At 42.3% G+C, this 20,147-nt stretch overlaps 1 protein-coding gene across 4 annotated transcripts in view; it reads right to left on the reverse strand.

Annotated features, from left to right (window-relative positions):
* Window positions 1-20,147, reverse strand: part of Dclk1 (doublecortin like kinase 1) — a 309,605-nt gene that overhangs the window by 43,605 nt on the left and 245,853 nt on the right. For 2 of the 4 annotated variants that reach the window (XM_021157493.3, XM_029475006.2), the window contains exons 7-11: window positions 16,489-16,621; window positions 13,989-14,097; window positions 7,110-7,167; window positions 6,571-6,690; window positions 4,627-4,773 (exon numbers count right to left, since the gene is read on the reverse strand). In XM_021157493.3, the coding sequence (XP_021013152.1) occupies window positions 4,627-4,773; window positions 6,571-6,690; window positions 7,110-7,167; window positions 13,989-14,097; window positions 16,489-16,621 (567 nt within the window). The remainder of the gene's footprint in view (window positions 1-4,626; window positions 4,774-6,570; window positions 6,691-7,109; window positions 7,168-13,988; window positions 14,098-16,488; window positions 16,622-20,147) is intronic. The other 2 variants (XM_021157495.3, XM_029475007.2) reach the window with 1 other exon arrangement.

The raw sequence follows: 20,147 nt of genomic DNA on the forward strand, positions 1-20,147 counted from the left end.
AGTTCTTCCCCTACCTAACCCCTACTTTCCCCTGCCAACTCCATGTGTTCTTTTCAGAAAAGCTACTGAGTTCACTTGCTGATACCTGCATGGGTATAGGGTATAATGTATTGGTGCGTTTGGCTTCCCAGGACCTGCATCACTGAATAAAACTGACTGCCTACTCCAGCGGTCATCAACCGCCAAAATCTCCTCAGGTAGGGGTGAGATTTCAGGAGCCCATTGCATGCTGGGATTTTGGCTGGCTTGGTCAGGTGCAGATCTTGCGCATAGAGTCCCAGCCACTGTATGTGCAGGCATGCAATGGCCCTACTTACCAAGTCCAACAAATAGGTTTCATAGCTTTGGATTTTAAAATAGTCCCTTTAGTCACAATCTGTCTTGCAGCATGCATGCATACTAGTCTTGATGCAGGAGTGAGGTTGGGGAATTATTGTACCTTCTCTCCTCTCAGACAAATTTGTACTGGAGCAAACCATGTAACTGAGGGGTTGAGAAATGGCCTGAGCCCCTCTGTCCTCCGTACTTTAATGAAGCACCGCACATTCTCACGCTTGTCTCGCCCACTCTGTACCCATCCACTTGATGATTAGGCACAGGGTTTGATGCCAAGTAAAGCAAACCAACACATGAAGGACATAGAGGGAAAAATGTTAAAGTTGATGAAAAATAAATCTATAAGTCGGCAGCTGTCAGTTCTCACCTAAAGTGTATCAGAACCCACTGCAACAGGGGAGGCCATGTTTTCTCATTAAAATACTGTGACCTTATCAGACACAGTTAAACGAGTCATTTGCATAATCAGTACAGATCTTTAAAGCGATGCTACATTTTAATGTTTGTGCTGTGAGACTTAAAAGTAAAGTAGACCCAGAATTCTGTATACCCAGTTAGACTACATAGAATGAAGTCTGTATTTGACATTTATAGAAAAACAAAAACATCACCGTGCTAACTAAAAACTCTCAATCGAACATTTAACCAGCCAAGGCCTTGTTAGCAATGTAACAATTCAGACAGATTGGAGGGCTCTCTGTGAAAGAGGAGAGCGGAATGGAGAAGGAGGCATTTGTATGAATTTGTTAAGTTTCCTTGTAGCGAGTTAACACATTCAAAATGTTATACTAACTTTACTGAGACACTTTTCTAAAATCTCATAGATCTATGTTTTGTCAAAAAGCAGAAAAAAAAAGTATCTGTGTGATTAGTAAAAATGTTAAAACATCGACAATAAAAGATAAGAAAATACGGCATTTTCCTGTGTATAATGTTACTGTGAGGTGGTTTTAATTTTTTGGCTACATGTAAAAGGGATATAAAAAGCAAAGGGCTTGACAGTTATGTATCTCTTCGTCTTCGTGAAATTCCTGTGGAGGAGGCTTGGGGAAATTAAAGAGCTGTTCAAGTTTACAAAATGAGACAGCATCAGGACCCTGTAGAGTGCAGATAAAGTTGTGCCCCTATAATGGTCTTTCCTATGCCTATGGAAAACTCAATAGCATTTCCAATCAAGAGGGATCTTTTGGGTAATTAGAAATGTCACCTTCATCCTGCTAAATGTGTTCTGTTTTTATATTTATTCTGCAACAGGTTTATCCCTCATAAATGTACCGACTCACAAACATCACAATAGGGAAGCGAATATATTAGTTTCTTGTGTAGATGTAAAAAAAAACTATTATGAATGGCTGCAATAGTTTTATATACTTCAAATCAAATCAGAAAAGGGGGAGAAAAAGAGGAGAGAATATATATATATATATATATATATATATATATATATATATATATATATTCTGTTTCATTTAAGTTAAAGTATGTTCCAATGAGCAGGGTGTTTTAAAATATCCTACAAATTATAGCTTTGAAAGAAAGCACACTGCTGTATACAGTTATAACATAGAAGTTATTTACAGAACTAGATAATGGTCTGGTGTAGAACCGATAAACAATGGATGCCTCAAAAGTGTACAGGGAAGGAAAATGAAGCCTTATTGTCTAATCACTGAGGTTTGGAGCATAGAGAAGTTACTTAACAAAGACCCACTTGTAAACCTGTTCCCATGAGGCACTGCTACATGAAGCAGGATACAGGAGTAATGACTGTGGATGACGGAAAATTGCTGCAGTTCACGGAGGCAGCTACGCAGAAGAGAATGTTTAGGCTGCTACAGAGATTTGGAATTTGAGGTGCAATTAAGTCAGACCCCTGCCATTTGACCTCAGCGGCTACAAGATTACCAATGTAATTGCAGTGAGCTAATTGTGTGCGTATTTACTTCTTGAATGCCCGTCTTTGATGATTGAATGTCAACTCCATGAAGGAATGTGTCTAGTTCCCTGGCATGGGACCTGACCCACAGTGGCTCTTGATTAGTCTCCCCCTAACTCAGAGCCCACTGAAGTCTAGGGGCATTGTGAGTTGGAACTCAGTGGAGAGCCGGAGTTTTCTACATGTATAGTATTTTATAACCTTGGGCAAGTCATTTAAATTCTAGGTACCCAGTGTCTTGACCAATCAATTGGAGGAGTTAAGGAATTCACTCCATATGATGGCAGTGGGTTTTAAACAGGATACTGGGTATTTTTAAAGGCCCCGCATGTGAGGCTGAATGTGTAAGTGATTCTCTACAGTAGCAGGCCTCACCACCTTTTATTTGTGAAGTGGGAGCTAAGATATTTTATTTTATTTAAACATTTTTTTTGAGACAGGGTCTCACTATATTTCCTTGGCTGTCCTGGAACTCACAAAGTAGACCAGGCTGGCCTCCAACCCACAGAGATCCACCTGCCCCTGCCTCTGCTCCCCAGTGCTGGCATTAAAGGTGTGGGTTATCTGTCTGGCACTCACATTCATTCTGATTGCCCCAGGCAGCTGGCTGTCCTGTGGTATGGATTTCAGTATCTGGCCACCAGACAGCAATTTCTGATACATTAAGGCCCAGAAATCTGGGTTTTAAATATTCCCAGAAACGAAAAACAAAAAAGAGAAAAAAGACCATTTTGGGGTAGATAGGAGAAAAATCATTTTTATTTATAATTAAGTTTCTAGCCTGAAGAATCAGTAAAATGTAGGCTACTCTGTGTTTCCCAGAATAGCTCCTCTTGCCTCGTTTCTGCTTCTATGTGGACTACCTGTACAGCAAGTAGGCCTGGGAAGGACCCTCATTTGTTGGCATGGAAAACCCAGACGGCAAAGCAAATAGGTTTAAAGAAAAGAAAGACACCAGGACTTTAGGGCTTTTCTCTGCTTGGTTTTGTTTAGACAGGATCAAGTAGCCCAGGCTGGCCTTGAACTCCTCGTGTAGCCAAGGATGTCTTTCAATATCTGGTTGTCTTGTTTTTCTATCTACCAAGTGCTGTTGTTACTGGCTTGTGCCAAGAATTTTATGTAAGTTTTATGCAAGGCTGGACCAGAACTCTTGAATTCATGAATGCTAGGCAAATACTTTACTAACTGAGCCATGGGCCAGTCACTAGCTAGTTTCTAAGATCTGGCTTTTCCATGATTGCTTTTGTGCTGATGTGATAACATCTATTTCTTCTGGTTCAGTTCCCTTTGGTTTTAGATAGTATCATTAACATGCAAAATTAGGATAGTAAAAGAAATACTGGTGGATGAGGTCATGGCTTGCTGTGCCCTTTACTTCCTGGGTCTTCAGCACCTACATGAAACCTAGGGATGGTTGAACATGCCTGCAATCCCAGAACAGGGGAGGCAAAGACAGGCAGATACCTGGGATTTGCTGCTGGTAGCTCAACTAGACTTGATGAATTGGTAAAGGTGGGTTCTGGTTTCATTGAGAGACTGCCACAAAAAGTAAGGTGGAATCTAGAAAGGAAGACACTGGATGTACCACTAGAATGGACCTCAATATCTTTCAATATCTGGACCTCAGGTCATTGTTCAAACACACCCATGTCTGTTCACACGTGTGGGCATACACATGAGCACCCTCCTCCCCTCTCTATAAGGGTCTCCTTCTCTTATAGAAGAAGAATAAAAGTGCAGCTGTGGAAGTCACTAGCCAGCTTTTGATTGCTTTTCAGAACTTTGTTCCCATTCCTGTGCCTGTAATGTATTTGCTAAGAAGTCTAGTGTTCTTGAGGGTATGGAAACTATCATAGATCACCTTAAAGAGATCTGAGAATAGCAGAAATGAGCCCGAAAGGCAAACAGTTGAAAGAAAGAAAGAAAGAAAGAAAGAAAGAAAGAAAGAAAGAAAGAAGGGAGGGAGGGAGGGAGGGAGGGAGGGAGGGAGGGAGGGAGGGAGGAGAGGAGAGGAAGAAAGAGAGAGAGAGAAAGAAAGAAGAAAGAGAAAGAAAGAAAGAAAGAAAGAAAGAAAGAAAGAAAGAAAGAAAGAAAGAAAGAAAGAAGGGAGGGAGGGAGGAAGGAGAGGAGAGGAAGGAAGAGAGAGAGAGAGAAAGAGAGAGAGAGAGAGAGAGAGAGAGGATGGAAGGAAGGGAGGAGAAGAAAGGGAAAGAAAAGAAAAGAAAAGAAAAGAAAAGAAAAGAAAAGAAAAGAAAAGAAAAGAAAAGAAAAGAAAAAGGGCAGAAATGTTCATAATGTTCATTCATTAGGGAGGGCTTGGGAGTTAAGGTGCCTGAGGATGGCTTTCCTCTTACCAGCAGATTCTCTGGCTTGATGTCACGGTGGACGATGTTCAGGCTGTGCAGGTATTTGATGGCGCTGGCCAGGTTGTACAGCATCCCGCTGGCATCTCTCTCTGTGTATTTGCTAGTGGAGGTGATGGCATCAAAAAGGTCTCCACCCTGGAAGAGAGCAGCTGGGTGAGTGGGATAGTGACAGATGGACCTGTAGGCTGCCCATGGAGGGGACTGACAAACCAGAGAGGCTATAAAGAGTGGATCAGAATTTGGGGCTTTCTAAGGACTTTTTTCTGCTACTATCTTTCAAAAGACCAAAAGACTTGTTGGTGATTTCTCTCTTCAGTATGAAAGCTATTGACATTTTTCTCCTGAGCTTAAAAAAGAGCAGAGCAACGGGACCTGACAGCAGACATGTGCTTCTCTCCATGGCCCCCTTTTCAGGGAAGAGGAGGTGGATCAGTGCCCCAGCTGAGAAGCCTCCTGTGGGGGATACGGGTGACATGTGCTACCTGCCACACACCAACTGCTAGCTGAGATGCAAATTCATAGTCCTAAAACCCCCTCAGGTAACGCTGCGTTCCCATCTTTAACAGAATGTTCTCGTGCCTGTGAAATTAGTAAGACATGTGTGGAACACTCTCTCTCTCTCTCTCTCTCTCTCTCTCTCTTTGATTTGCTACATTTAGCTACCTTGAAGTGGGTGTTCAGCTTTCTTTTTCAATAATGTATTTCTCTGTAAGAAATGGAAAAACGGGACCCACAACTCATTCTAAAGACAAGAGAGACAGGGAGAGAGGAAGGGGATGATGGCAGAGAATGCCAAAGACAGTCTTCTGAGTCTATTACTCCTCTGATCTTCTGTTTCCCTGGTTTCTTTATAACTTATTACTACTTGATCAAACAGTGATTTGGGGCTCAACTTCTACGTTTGCATTTGAAGTCCTTGCAGAGCTTGGGTGTGCTTTACTAAAAGCATCTTTCTTGAATACTGACCAAGCGACAGTTGAGCCCAGAGCCCAAATGCATTCCTATGTCACTATATAGTGACCAACTTAATTTCCCCTTTCAAAACATAGTCCTGTAGGCTGTCAGGTTTCTGGTTTCCCAAATCGTGCTGGGTCTCTGTTCCCCTGTGCAATTTCCTCCCTGAAAACTTCTCTCACTATCGGATAAGCAATGGTTCCTCCACAAACAAACTTAAACAAAATGTTTTCTCCTCTCTTTCCTGTTTTTCTCAAAGACCAGGGTGTCACACCAGGTATGAAGTTTGTTTCTGAGTCACAGGAGGAGGTGGAATATTATCTGTGGTCTCCTGGACCCCCCCCCCCTTAGTTATACAGCAAGACAAGACCTGGGTGGTGTCCTGGTCCTGTGGGCTCAGGCCTCAGGTCAGTTCTTTCTGGCTCAGACATGACACTCACTCTCTCCCGTAGTTGAGACATTTTAGTTATACATAGAGAATTCTCGGAGGCTACTCAGTGAGATGACGACTTTGTGTAGTCATCTGATCAGCATACAGTTGACAATCAGACTGAGATCCGTCACCAAATGCCTGTTTCCCATTCCTAAATTTAACTTATTCACACCTTCCCCACAAAAATCAGCCTATGGGGAATTGTCCAATGAAAATACGGGGATTAATCATATTTTTAATAGCGCACAGCAGGGCAACAGGAAGGCACTGAAGCTGTTGGTTTAAAGAGCAATGCCATGGTGAAATTCTATTCTGTGAGCTAGAGACAACATAATTTACCAAGGGATTAAAATAGTGATTTTTATAATAAAATGTGTATATAAAAATTGGAACAAATTAAAGGACTTCTCTTTGATAGAATGATAGTTTAACAGTTTTGACCACAACAACATTCATTGACTTGTTCAGTCATCCCTAGCCTCAAATATGACAACAGTAGTTTTTCTTTGGGAAAAAAAAAAAGAAAAGAAAAATGAACTCCACACCTTCACTAATTCCATTACAAGATACAGTTCAGTCGGCACATCCATCTCTTCAATCAGGAGGACAATGTTGGGATGCTTCACCCTCCTTAGGATGGAGACCTCGTTCTGGATCATGTGCTCCTGTTCAGGGGAGAGATCATTTCGGTAGACAACAAGTTTCCGAGGGACTAACTCAAGAGAGGGCAACAACCTGAAGACAGGGAGCTATATTTTGGTGAAATGTGACAGTATTCTGAAAACCCTAAGATATTTAACTCCAGATCCGCTATGATAACTAAAATTTCCTAGGAAAATGACAGAATGAATCTCAGATAACAAAAATAAGAGAAGACAATAAAGCAAGCAAAGATAAGGGGGAGGGAATCAAATCATCCCCATTACATTGAATCCAGGAATAGCTATAAAATTATATATTCTTCTAAACTTGTTACATTTTGTTCTATCAAAATGTGCCTCTTGAGCTGCACTGTGTTAAGAAACCGGTTTCTGTTTATCTACCCTTGGGACGCAAGCATCACAAGAGTAAACTTGGTACGCACTTTGCCTCGGCATTTGCTTTTCTTGATGATTTTCAGGGCATATTCCCGAGCAGTCGACCTGCAAAAAAGAAGTTTTGCTTTTTTTAAAAAACAAAAACAAAACCAATTTTGAATCAATTAATTTCTTTGACTGGGAGTTATTTTCTTGCTTGTAGGTTTCAGTGTTTCTATTTTTGAAAGGGCTCCTTTCTTTCTGTACAGACATACATGGATGGTTATGGGCTTACCCCATCTAAGGGCAAAGGATGTGTTAGCACAGACCGACCTAGAGTTATGCAGCCATATTATACAGAAAACACAACCATTGTGGCTCCTTAAGCCGTGCTAAGCTGCTGTGCTGGATTCACATCACATGCCTGCTTTCATCCTCCTTGCCACTTATTTACTTATTCCCCTCACCTCCGCCACACACAGGATCTCCCTACATAGCCCAGGCAGGTCTCAAACTGGTAATCCTCCTGCATCCACTACCCAAGTGTTGGGAATATAAGTGTGATCTGTTGTGTCCAGCACCTCGGTTTTCCCTGGGGTTCTCTCTCCACTAGGGAGGCTACGACAGTAGTCTGAACAGCTCTTACGGTCACCCTGAAGACTCCTGGGAAGTTGTAGATGCCCGTTCAGTGTCAGAGCCTGAGAGTGAATTGCTGAAGAACCCAAGAGTGAGGAGGCTCACAGAGGACAGAGAAGGATGAAACTGTTTCTGGAGCTTCCTGGAAGTCACTTTGTGGCTGTCACTCAGGGGAAAATGGAAGGGCTGCTTAATGTCAACTCACTTTCCCATAGCCACATGGCAAGGATCATATCTTGTTTCTCGGAGCCTGAGCTTCCCATACAGCCCAGCCAAATGGTATCTTCTGCCCTGATGGGTGTGGGAGAGCTGTCACCCTGTAACATGTGCTAATATGGACCAGTTTATCTAAGATGAAATTCTAGCACTAAAACTAAGGGCATGGCTATTGTCAGACGACACAGCACATAGGAGATTGCACTAAACCATGACTTCTGAAGATACAAGCTTTCCTTTCTGGTACTAATAGGGCCTAGCCTTTTACTTACAGATAAAGTCACCTATCTGGATCCAAATGGTTGTGGTTGGAATGAGTCGGATGAAGGACACATTTAAAAAAGGGAATTTTAAAGTCAAAGAGCAAAAAGATGATTTTTTTAATAGACAAATTAAGAGACCAAGTATTAAAAAAAAACTCTTTCATGGGCATTTTAGAAATTAGTAACATATTATTTCAAAAACTGCTTCTGTTACTTGCAGGCCCCAGCACTGGAAACACTCAATAAACCTTACATTGTATGGTTAAGTCTGGGGAGTGAAACCAAAAGAAGGTAAGGCCTCTGAAGCTCCTGTCTTTACTAGAACTTTGATCTTTGGATGGGGTGAGGTAAGCCTCTTTGTTTCAAGGTGCTTGTCCTGTTGAAATGTGGGTGCTCAGGGGAATCCACACTGCCTTCACTCTGTGAGAACATGGATGCAGAAGTCTAAAGGTTCCCTTCTTTCTTGCACTGCATTACTGACTCTTACAGTATGCCAGGATGGGGGAGGAGCAAATCACATCTCCGGGAAATGTAGGATTTGGATGCTCTGTGTCCCCAGAGAAACCCCAGACCATCAGCAACGATGCATGGTTGAGACAGAGAGGACATATCTTGGAAAGGTGTAAGGCAGGCTACTTGGCATTAGACAGTGAAGAGGCAGCCCCAAACATGAGTGATAAAGTGCTTCTCCCACCTACATAGACCATTCCTTAGGAGCTTTGGTTGAGGAGGATCACAAGACCCTTTCAAAGGACTCCTCGAGAAACTGCTGAAGACTTGGTAAGTTTGAAGATAGATCATCAAGAGGAAAACTAAAAGCTTTAGATAAAACATGTCTCTGACCCGAATCTCTGAGCAAATCTCCTTTCTTTCAAGATTTAGTCTTGGACCTATGGATTCCATACTTACAGCAATCTTGTTTAGGGTTAGGTAGCAAGGATGGAGCTATGCAAGGCTCCAACACCAAGGCTGAGTACCCACCCCACCTCACTTTCCATAAAACAATGGAAAGACTGCCATATTGGTGAGAAGTAGGTTCCTTGGCTGTAGGATGCTCTCAAAAGAGCAATGCTAAAGTCTTCTAGACCCATGGCTGGTATGCAATCTGAGAAGGTGGAATTTATCTCTACAGGCAGGAAGACATCCTTGAGCTGCAGACAGGGTTGTCTCCCAGGAAGCCAGGATCTTCTATTCTGTCCCAAGTCTACCACTGAGGTAAGTGGGGGTTGGGTGGCCTCAGGGTTTATTAAGAAGTATGTCACCTCTCTAGCTAGAACATTTTATAACACAGTCAAATATTCTTCCAAATCTACTCATATCTTCTATCAGAAACACACAGAGGACCACTAAGTTTAATATCTCAACAATTTTTCTTGATTTTTAGAAGCAGAACTGTAGTTACTTAATAATAACCATTAATTACTTCCAGTGTGTGTTTCTAGGAGTAGCTGGTATTTAAAACTGAACCCCAAAGCATGTATTAGTACTAAATACATAATGATAGCAATGCCAAGGAATACTTTACCCAAAATAACCAACTTGATTTAAGGCATATAAATTTGGGAAAACAATGGATGTCTGGCTTGCTGGTAACAACACAGGCCATTTGTTTGTCTATTCCTGGCATTACATTCTTGACCTTTCATGGAACTCTCTAGGCCCTAGCAAGAGCATCAGTACCAGCGAATTCTGTCTTTGTCCTCATCTAGGGCAAATAAATTGGTAAGGGCACCTTCCCATTAAATACACCCTCAGGTTGAAGCCCAAGTACAAGTTTTCTGATTGTAATTAAAGCCACTCCACAAGATGGGAGCCTATTCCTGACAGCTCTCAGGGTCAAGAATATGTGACTAGAGAGTAGCTAGGGGAGAACCTGCCACTATTATTCTGTTAATGAGTATTAAATAGTATTAACTTGACTTCTAATGGTTTTCATCATACTTATAGATTAGTGCACATTTGAAGATCTGAGAAGATATTTACTGTTGTAGGTGACTGATACTGAGATCCACCATTGGTCAAGGTGTCCAGAGTGACATCAGATGCTCAGCCCTAAATGAGATATCACACATCACTCTCTCCTCCCAAGGGCCAGGGATCACTGTGGAAGAGGCGTTAGGAAGACCGGAAGAGCCAGAGGCAGTGAATGATCAGAAGGAAGTATGAGTTTACAGTAACCGAGAAAGTGCTCACAAGATCTGCACAAGTTCAAGCCAGACAAGATCCCAGCATAAAGAAGGGGTAAGTGCAGGATGTTCCTCTCCTGGCTGAGGAGCTTTGGTAAATGATAGCTTCTGAGAAAAGGAGAGTGAGTTTTCTTTAAGGGCGTGGCTCCTGGTAACTCTAACACAGTCCAGGGAATAGCCACATACCTAAGAGTTAATACACGGCATTAATGGGACTCAATGGACTTAAAAACAAATTGAGAACACCACATTAGATGTCAGAGGGATCTGGCAGGACACAGGAGAGAAGAAATATAACCAAAAACAATGTGTGGAAATATCAAAGAATTTATAACAATATTTAAAAAAATTTCAATTGCTCAAACAGTGGTATGCTAGCAAAGACTATGTTAGAAGGCACTCAGAAAAGATCCATGTCAATCAATGACTGTGCCCACTGTGGAAAACTGGCCTGTGGTGGTGTATTATTATAGAAGAGGAACATCTTTACCCTTGTTGATACACATTCATCTCCCAAAACAAAGCAGACTGTACCCACAAGCAGCATGTGCCATCCATGCCATCCTTAGCTTGCGTTTATTTTCTTGGATCTCTGTAAAATATTAAGAGAATGTTTCCCAATATCTATGGGGAGAGAGGGCAGCAGCCATATGTCCTTGCTCAGCGGGAGCTGGATGCTGACACTTTCAGAGCAATCTGGCATTTAGACTCTGAAGTTTCACGCAGGGAGCCCAAGATGTGAACTCATGCAGAATGAACACAAGCCAAGTGAGAAGGAAAAGAAGAGAGAAAAAAGAAAGGAAGGGAAGAAAGGAAGGAAGGAAGGAAGGAAGGAAGGAAGGAAGGAAGGAAGGAAGGAAGGAAGAAGGGAGGGAGGGAGGGAGGGAGGGAGGGAGGGAACAAAAGAAAGAAAAGAATAGAAAGGAAAAGAGAAGAGAAGAGAAGAGAAGAGAAGAGAAGAGAAGAGAAGAGAAGAGAAGAGAAGAGAAGAGAAGAGAAGAGAAGAGAAGAGAAGAGAAGAAAAAGAGAATTCTGAATGGAGAAGTAGGAACTGTCCGGCATGAGAAGGCTAGGATCCTAGGACTGAAATACCATCCTGGTCCAGGACCAGCTAGAGCAAACAGTAACTGATCCGTTGAGGTTTGGTCTTTTGCTATGTAGTGTATTGTAATGTTAACTACTGGCCCTCGGAGCCTGGTTGATCCCGGGGAATCCACACTGTACAATGTGACCTTGCTCCTTAATTTAAAACTTTTGGTTAAATAAAGATGCTAACAACTAATAGTTGGGCAGAGGAGACATAGGTGGGGTGGTGGGGTTCCTGGGCTTGGGCGGAGGGAGAATCACAAGGAGGGAGCAAAATGGTGGAGAGAGGAGGAAGCTGACACAGAGTAGGTGAATCTTAAAAAACCATAGCCATGAGAGCTAGCCAATTGGAGTTAAGAGCTACCTAGATGAAACATGAAAAGTTACAACTTTATAACTTGGGGTTGCTGATGGGAAAGTAAATTCTAATTTGCATAGAGGGTAGATATCTGCCCAGCTCTAGTGCTGATTGGGGCTTCTTATAAATGTAAAGGTCCTGTGTCTTTTATCTGGGAACAGAATAATCAATAGTGGGGTAGAAGCCCCTGATTGAGATTAAATATTAATGACAATGCTAATCACTAGGTCAGACTACAGATGATGAGTATAGCAAACAATTAGGAAGCTCACAAAGAAAGGCCATGCCTGTCTGCCAAAAAAGAGACATTCTGCTTAGTAGAAAGATGTGTGTATGTGTGTGTGTGTGTGTGTGTGTGTGTGTGCATGCGTGCGAGTGTGCATGTATGTGTGTGTGTAACTGCATATATATGTAGATATGTACATGTGGAAGTAATTCAATACATACAAATATTATGTATCCTATATACATGTAGGATATATATGTAATATATATTATATTATATGCCTTTCACCTTAGGAATGCCTTTCCTGATTTAATTTCTGCTTTATTTTACAGTGAAATAGTGACTTTGGGAGAGGTAAGTTCCTTATTAGAATCTTGTGGGGAATCCTTTATTAGAAGCAGAGGGGTAGACAGACTTAGATGTGTTTTGGGAAGCAAAGCTCTGATCCAAATGTTTAGTAGACGAGGGAACTTCAATATTTAATTTCTTCAGTCTATTTTTATAAAATGGGAGTAGCATTATTGACCCAATTGGATCAATGTAATTCAGTGGGATACTATAATTTAAGGACCATGAATAGATAGATGTTCAGTAAACATTGGTTAGTCCTGCTTCAGGAAGGGTGAAGCCCAAGATGATAATGGAATGTTCTCTGTGTCTGGCAGTCAGGCAATTGAAGGTGATATTCCATGGACAGGGGCTGCAGACTAAGGGGGAGGAGGGGAGATTTTCAGGCCACCATTACTCATGACTCTACCTACCTCATGCAGAGTAACATAGCAACAGTAGGTTGCTATGCTGCTGTGAGCATCCTAGCCCAGCTGGAATAATGACAGGAGTGAAATCTGAGAGCTGCTGTATGAGGGACACTTAGTGGAGGCTTTGCTCTATGGAATGAGCTGAGCTGGGGTACAGGGAGCACTTAGTGGATGTTGGTTCAACTAAGAATCCTGGTGATGCATGCCACCCTAGGCAGGCTTCCAGTTCTCAGTGGCTCAGATCTATTCTTCTTGAGAAGACCAAAGCCTGACTCTTCTGTGCCACAGTGTCCTCATCTGTCTCCTGACCTGGGGTGCCCTCTCCAGGTAGTGGTATGAGATAGGACAGATACGGGCAGCAAAAACTCGAGGAAGGTCCACCCACTGGGAGCAGTAAAACCTAGATGCTTCATTCAGTCCAGCCTTTAGAGAACCAGAGGGATCCCCTCAAAAGAGCTAAAGGCCTCCAGCACAGGTATGAGAAGATGCCAGCTGTCCAGTTCTGAATATAAGCAACTGCCCAGAAAAGAACTCAGAGTCTGACACTGAGCTGAGGTTTGAGGTCACTTCCATTTGGGCTGGCATGGTATTTGTGGTCACTTTTCTTCTTGGTAGCCACCAGCTACCATCCTTGAGCAGTTATCAAGAACTTGTGGATAAACGGGGTATGGAGCAGGTCTGTATTCCTAACACTCAGAAGGCAGAGAGAAGGAGGAGGATACCAAGTCTGAGGACAGCTTGAAATGACCTTGACGCTAAACCCACGGGGTCTGTAGTTTATCCACGTGAAGACATTTTCACAGATCAAATACCAGTTCTGTAGACTCAGCACACATGCATTTTAAAACCTCTCAAGGTTATTGTGCTCTACGTTTTATGACGGTACATATTAGAGATCAGATCCTATAAATGAACATTCCTAAAGAGATGTGCATGAGGAGGTCTTCAAAATGACTTCTCCAGGAAATAATATAAAACCTTATCCTGACAGAACTGGAAAGCTTTTCTAAATACACTAACTAAAAATCAAAGTCTTTACATGAAGTCTTTTAGACATCATCCCATTTTTAAAGTCTATCCTTAGGTGGCTTTTTCTTATTACTTTTTACTCTTTTGTCTCTGGGGTTGAGACATTAAGTTAAGCCATATGTGTTTCTGTCTGAAAGCATGAAAGACAAATGTTTCTTTAACTTACCACGAGGACAAGCCCCCACTTACCTCTCTATACATTCCTTGACAACAGCAAAATTTCCGTCTCCTATTGTTCTCCCGACTTTGTATCTCTCTGTTATTGTGGCAGGAATCTGGAAGCCTTCCTCAGACTCTTCTGAAAGAATCATGAGTGTGTCTTTATTGATGGAGAAGGGGCCACAGATGTTGTGTTTAAGATACATTTCTAACCATCTTCTCGCAGATTAGAACTGATTCAGAAGTATGGCAGGCAGCCCCCCTCCCTGGCAGGCTCAGACGGACTCAATGGTTTTTACCAAGGCAAACGATAAATTAAAAGAAAACCTGTTGTGTCCACCTGGACCCATATCACTGCCACGTATGTTTTTGCTTCAGAGGGACTCAGGAGGAAATCCTGCATTTGAACTTCATGATAATTTGATCAATAGCCCCCACTGAATAACCATTGTGTTCAGAGAAATGACTTTTTTGTGTATGGAGCAGAGGAAAAGGCAGTTCTGGAGAGATTCTGGGCAGTTGTAGATTAGAAAAGTGTGGACAAGTCCTGTTGTTTAGACACCGAGTTTTAGTCTAACCTAAAATGGAAATCTCTGCAGAATTCTTTCTGCACTAAGTGCCGCTGCTCCGCTCCCTCGTATCAGCGAGCAGATTTTAGACAAATGTTCTCACCAAGCAACCTGCATGACAGATGTCGAGTTTAAACCCTGATATCTATTATGTCTGTGGGCAGAACAGTTTTTATAATAACATAACATGTTATACCTCTGAAAATGTACTCTGGAATATTTTACAAATGGCTAATAATACCTTAAATATCCAAGGCTATAAAATTAAATAAGCCATGCTTGGGTCACATAAATATGATGCATCACCTTTACCATGTCAAGGATATAAAACGCCCTTTAAAGCTGGGCTGTAAAATGTGTGAGCTTTAAAGTTATAAATCCCAGCTCTCCCCCAGGCAACCTGTGTGCAAAATGGGATAGGATCCTAGCAAGATTCCTAACTGCGTGCTTCTCATAGCACGTCCTCATAAACTGAGTTTTTCCCCTCAAAATAAAATTGGGTGTTTTGGGGGTTGTGGCTCTGGTAAGTTTTGTGGTTCCTATTTCACATGTGGTACTAGGAAGGAGTGAATGGAAATTCATCTGCAGTTTCTTGGGCTGCTTCACAGTGCTCAGACTGCATGCCTGGGTGGCTTTGCTAGAAAGTGTAGGGAAAATGCAGGGTGACTATCTCTACTATGTTCACAATGCATCGTCACAGCCTCCACACTGTGGACGGCATTTCCCTCCTGGGTCACGGGAAGCTACCTTGGCATTTCCTGGAATAAAGTGAGGGATGTTGTCAAAGCCCCTCCCTTAGCCCATCCAGGAAAGAGTCATGATTTTGCCTGTGTTTGAAAGACTCGACCTAGGGATTTTCACCTTCTCTATGAGGAGGTGAGGACATGGTTTTGGCTTATCTGAATTTGCAAACCGTCTCTCAGATAACAGGGTCTTAGACTCTGTTCACGTGTAATAAAGTAGTTGTCTGTGGCTCTTCAGGTATTTGTGATCTTATAGATGGGGAATAGAGAGAGGTCATCTGTCTTCTCCTCCAGTGGAGACATTCACCAAGACACCCATCCAAGGCACAGCATCTGGGGTTTTTCTACTAACTATTGATAAAGGAGCTGGTCCCTTTGGACTCAGGTTTAGTCCAGGACTGTCACAATTCACTGGGTAAGTGTGGCACACTAGAGTGAAAAAGGCTTCTAGATGGCTGAACTATAAACTTGGACACATGCAAACAAGTCACACATGAGTCCCATGTCTTGCTTAATGGAAGAGCAGCCCTCACAGGATGTATCTTTGGGAAAGTATCAAGTCATACCTATCGAAGCAAGAGGGGCTTATTCTTAACAGTGGTTAACCCTCACACACTTTTACTTTTGCAAATGGCTCCCATTAATTGATTTGCACGGGCTTCCATCCCCAGGGGTGGGAATAATGACATTAATATTCCGCATTTCTATTAAAAAGGAGTTACGCTCTGGAAAACTAGAGGCTTATCCCAAACCACACAGCAAGTTAGCAAAAAGTCAACTCAGCAATCCAGGTCCTTTTCTTCTGTCATGGAGAAATTCTAATGCTAATTAGTTGGAGGGCCAAATAGTATTTCTTTGGTGTTACCAGCAATGAAAAGAAGTATATGTAGTTTGATGGATTAAACTCCCTTAGGTTGGAGCCCACCTATGCGTGCTCACATCCAAGACACAGTTGTCTTTTCATTTATGGAAGGTGAGTAGAGCAGGGGAGCACAAAGGCAGACAATTGCTGGTGTTCTTAAGCATCACACACCCACAGAGGATGTGAAAGGATTCAGTTGGGCCAACTCTTCCTTCCCACTCCCAGACAGTGGGTGCTAGCACCTGTAGGAATCACCCACTCCTGTCCCCAGTGAGAGTCAGTCCCACGGGAGCTGCTGAGGCTTGACTGCTCTTTGTATTTCAGATATTATAGTTTGCAAAGTAAATTCAGCTAACCCCTCCTCCATCCCCTCTGCAAGCTGTGCCTTCTCCCAAGCTCATCACCTTCCCCAGGGCCATCATTCTCATCCATTGAGCTGCAGACTTTTGTGGATGAAAGTGAAGTAGAGGAGCCGCCATGCTGAGAGATCTGGAAAGGAACAGAAGCAGAAGAAGAAAAAAAAAAACCTGGGTCAGAATGAGGGAGCCTCGACACACCATACCCAGCCCGGAATCTCAGGAGCTAGTGTTGCCCCATCCCAGGGAGAAATTGGTCTTTAAACTTGGAAAAGGAGGTCTTCAGAATATCTAATGAGTGCCACAATTCCCACCCTCACGAGTAGCCAATAAGATGAGCAACTAGGCGAGGCTAATCGTTTGAACACTGGACACCCGTGACTGCTTTTCTCAAAATCAGCACCCTTGAGCTCCCGTTTGCCAGATTTTAGATGTCTCACTCTGTCTTCTAGTCTATCCTAAGAGTCAAATGTGGTACCATTCTGGCTTTATCTACTCTTTTTTTTTATTATTATTATTTTTACAAGATCAAAAATGTCTCTTAAGTTAGTTATAAATATTCTACAAAACAAAAACCCAGCAAACAACTCAGCTTTAGCAAAACTTTAAGAGAAAAGTAGAAGAGTGGGTTTGCCACTCTCTGCTTTGAGATAAAGATACACAGTAAACCTGAGGCCAACTTGACATGTTCCTTAATACATCTGAGAGAAAGGCAAAATTAAAGCCTAGGTGAGAAGAGTCTCCTGCAATTCAGGCAGCTTTGACTGAAGACCCATGTAAGCAAACAGGGCTTTGATTACAGTGGGAGGGAAAATATTTAATATTAGAACTGACTGGGAACAATATTTAACAATGGAATGCTTCCGTCTCCACCCCTACTTCTTGAGAAAACAGTTTTGCACACAGTTATGCTATTTCTAAATAGTGAACACAGCTCATCCTAAAAGTTCTTCCTTCTGTTCCCTGGGTTTATCCACTTGGTTGGCCTGATGGGAGCAGGAGGCGGTGAGGGGGCGGCATTGGCTCATGATGCTGGCTGTCTGTGGAGCAGAGAGAAGGGAGAGCGGCTGTAGTTGCATTTATCACGAAGTGGTGACGAGAAGCAAACTTGACCTACATTTCCTCTGCTTACCCGTCTCCCATTCAACCTCCACCCCGCTCCATCCAGCTATAACTGAGCACAAAAAGGGCAGAGAAGTTGTACGTGGCTCATACCCAACAGCCTCCTGCACAGAAAACCCAAATACCTTTGTCTTCCTAAGACAGATCTATGTGGTGGTTGAAGATATACCGTGTAACCACTCCAAGGCCACCTGAGGCAAACACCACAGAACATTTCCTGAGTGATGAAGGGACAAAGACGGATATATCCCATTGATGAGTTCATTACTGTTGACAGTTTACAAGATTAAAATGGAAATTATACTATTAACAATACTTCTTTCTTATAGAACATTCTAGAAGTTTTGATGTTACTGTTGTATACTCCCGAATGTAATACAGTCTACATAATGTGCCCTGAGCCTCCACATATCACAAAAATATTCCCTCCATATGCCTGGTGGCCTGAACTCATCTGCTCTGATCTAGCCTCTGACTGACTAGGAACAAAGGTATGTCACATCCCACAGCAAAGATCCTAACTCCCAAACAGAGGGTTCCCTTTTCTTTTTCTTTTCAAAAGCACTACAGTACAGAATCACAACCCACCATGTCGGAGGCACTGTAAATGTATCAGCTTCAAAGTCACACTCGCCTGACTCTCAAGAATTCCTGTTTGTGAAAATGTTATACTTATCATATCTGTGCAGAAGGCTGGGCCACGGCAGGTTTATTACATCACAGGCTGGAGAAAATAAACTTTAACATGGTTGCACTGGAAGAGGTGTGTACTTTTCAGAACAGCAAGATTCTTGGTCTCCTGCATCGTTCAAAGTGCAATGGCAATCCAGACAGAAAAGCACTAAATAAAATGGGTAAGCTGGAGGACGTCTCTTCTGGGCTTTCTAGTCCTGGGTTTTGTGGGGTTTGTCGTTGTTTGTTTGTTTGTTTCTCTTGGCATTGCAAATGGGGTTGCATAGTGTAGATATGTCATGGGTTGTAGGTGGCAGGTGTTACCTTATGTTGTATTCCATAGTTTACAATCCAAAGACATTCTTTCATCAAGCACTCAAGTTAATAGACAATAGTGTGTTTGCAAAGATGCTCACAGATTATATACTCAAGTGTGTGTGTGTGTGAGAGAGAGAGAGAGACAGAGACAGAGAGACAGTGAGAGACAGAGAGAGACAGAGAGAGAGAAACAAAGAGAGAGAGAGAGAGAGAGAGAGAGAGAGAGAGAGAGAGAGAGAGAGAGAGAGAGAGAGAGATGCTTCTGTTAATAAGAACATCAGGTGCTTTGCCCCGAAACCTTGACCCGAGTGCATGGTAACATCTCTTAAAATGTAGCATTCCATGAACTTGCTGTATGCTATCCAGTAAACTATCTTGTTGACTAATAACTTGAATTTTCAGCAGAGCGGCAAATGTCTGCTGCCATGAACATCTGCCACAGTGCCCCAGCTGTGTGGCTTTACCTCATAAATAAAAGTCCCCTAGGGTTTCTAAGCTCAGTTTATTTCGCATCTTTAAAGAGTAAGGTCAATGCAAGTGTATTGATATATACAATTGCTTTGGCTTTTTTCAACTCTTAAGTTTGTGTTTTGAAAATGTAACCCATGCCATTTCAGATTCTTTGTTGGTTAAGACTAGTAGATGACCCAAGATTTTAAATGAAAAGCTTATTTAAGTATCAATAGGGTACTCTGAAAATGGAAAGTTATAGTTTTCTTTATTGTGCTCACGTGCGGTAAAATAAACCTACTGGCCTTCTAAGGGCACCATCTCTTCTTTTTTTCCCAAAGACGTAAGATGCCGAACATTGCACACCTTTCAAAGGCAATGGTCTTTCACGGACTCAAAGAACTTCAGGAACAGGACTGGACCTTAAATGCCTCTTCCACCCCATTTCCACTCAGATATCAGACTCCCCACTACAGAGAGATGGTCAGGTGACCCATGTCCAAATGCAGCCAGTACAAAGCACATCCCTCCCTTAGGCCCCAGCTTAATTGTTAACAAGGCAAAGTAGTCAAGGGCTTTTCTTTGTGTCTAAATCATGTTTCTGGACATTTCTATTCACTGTTCTTATTGCCCATCTCTGTAGGTAACCAGTGGAATCCATTGCCACAAGACAGAACTTTAGGTTTGTGGAGACAAACGGGTCTGCTTTCTCAATTTGCACATGCCTATATTCTCTTGTTCATTATGTGACAAAGATCTGGGATTCTTCCCCCTCCTGGGGATACAGCTAAGCTGTCAATCTTTCTCTTTAACCCTGTTACTCAAAACTAAGTCAACTGGCTGAGTGTGTTCTGATCGGCTCTGAACCTGCTTTGTGCCCAGTAAAGAATTGATTCACTTCAAGATCACAGTGGCTTCTCTGCGGTGCCAAGTTTTAACCTTTTACCAGCCTGAGAGGTTAACCCGTCTTCCTGTTTGATAGGTTGATTTTTATCAACCAAACACTGACTCTTTGTGTTAAATGCCATCCTCAATGGTATTGTTTATTTTATATTCATTTTTCTACTATACTCTTACTTTTTGGATTTTGATTATCC

Source organism: Mus caroli, unplaced genomic scaffold (assembly GCF_978045245.1).
Source record: "Mus caroli unplaced genomic scaffold, Mus_caroli_1 scaffold_3, whole genome shotgun sequence".
Lineage (NCBI taxonomy): Eukaryota > Metazoa > Chordata > Mammalia > Rodentia > Muridae > Mus > Mus caroli.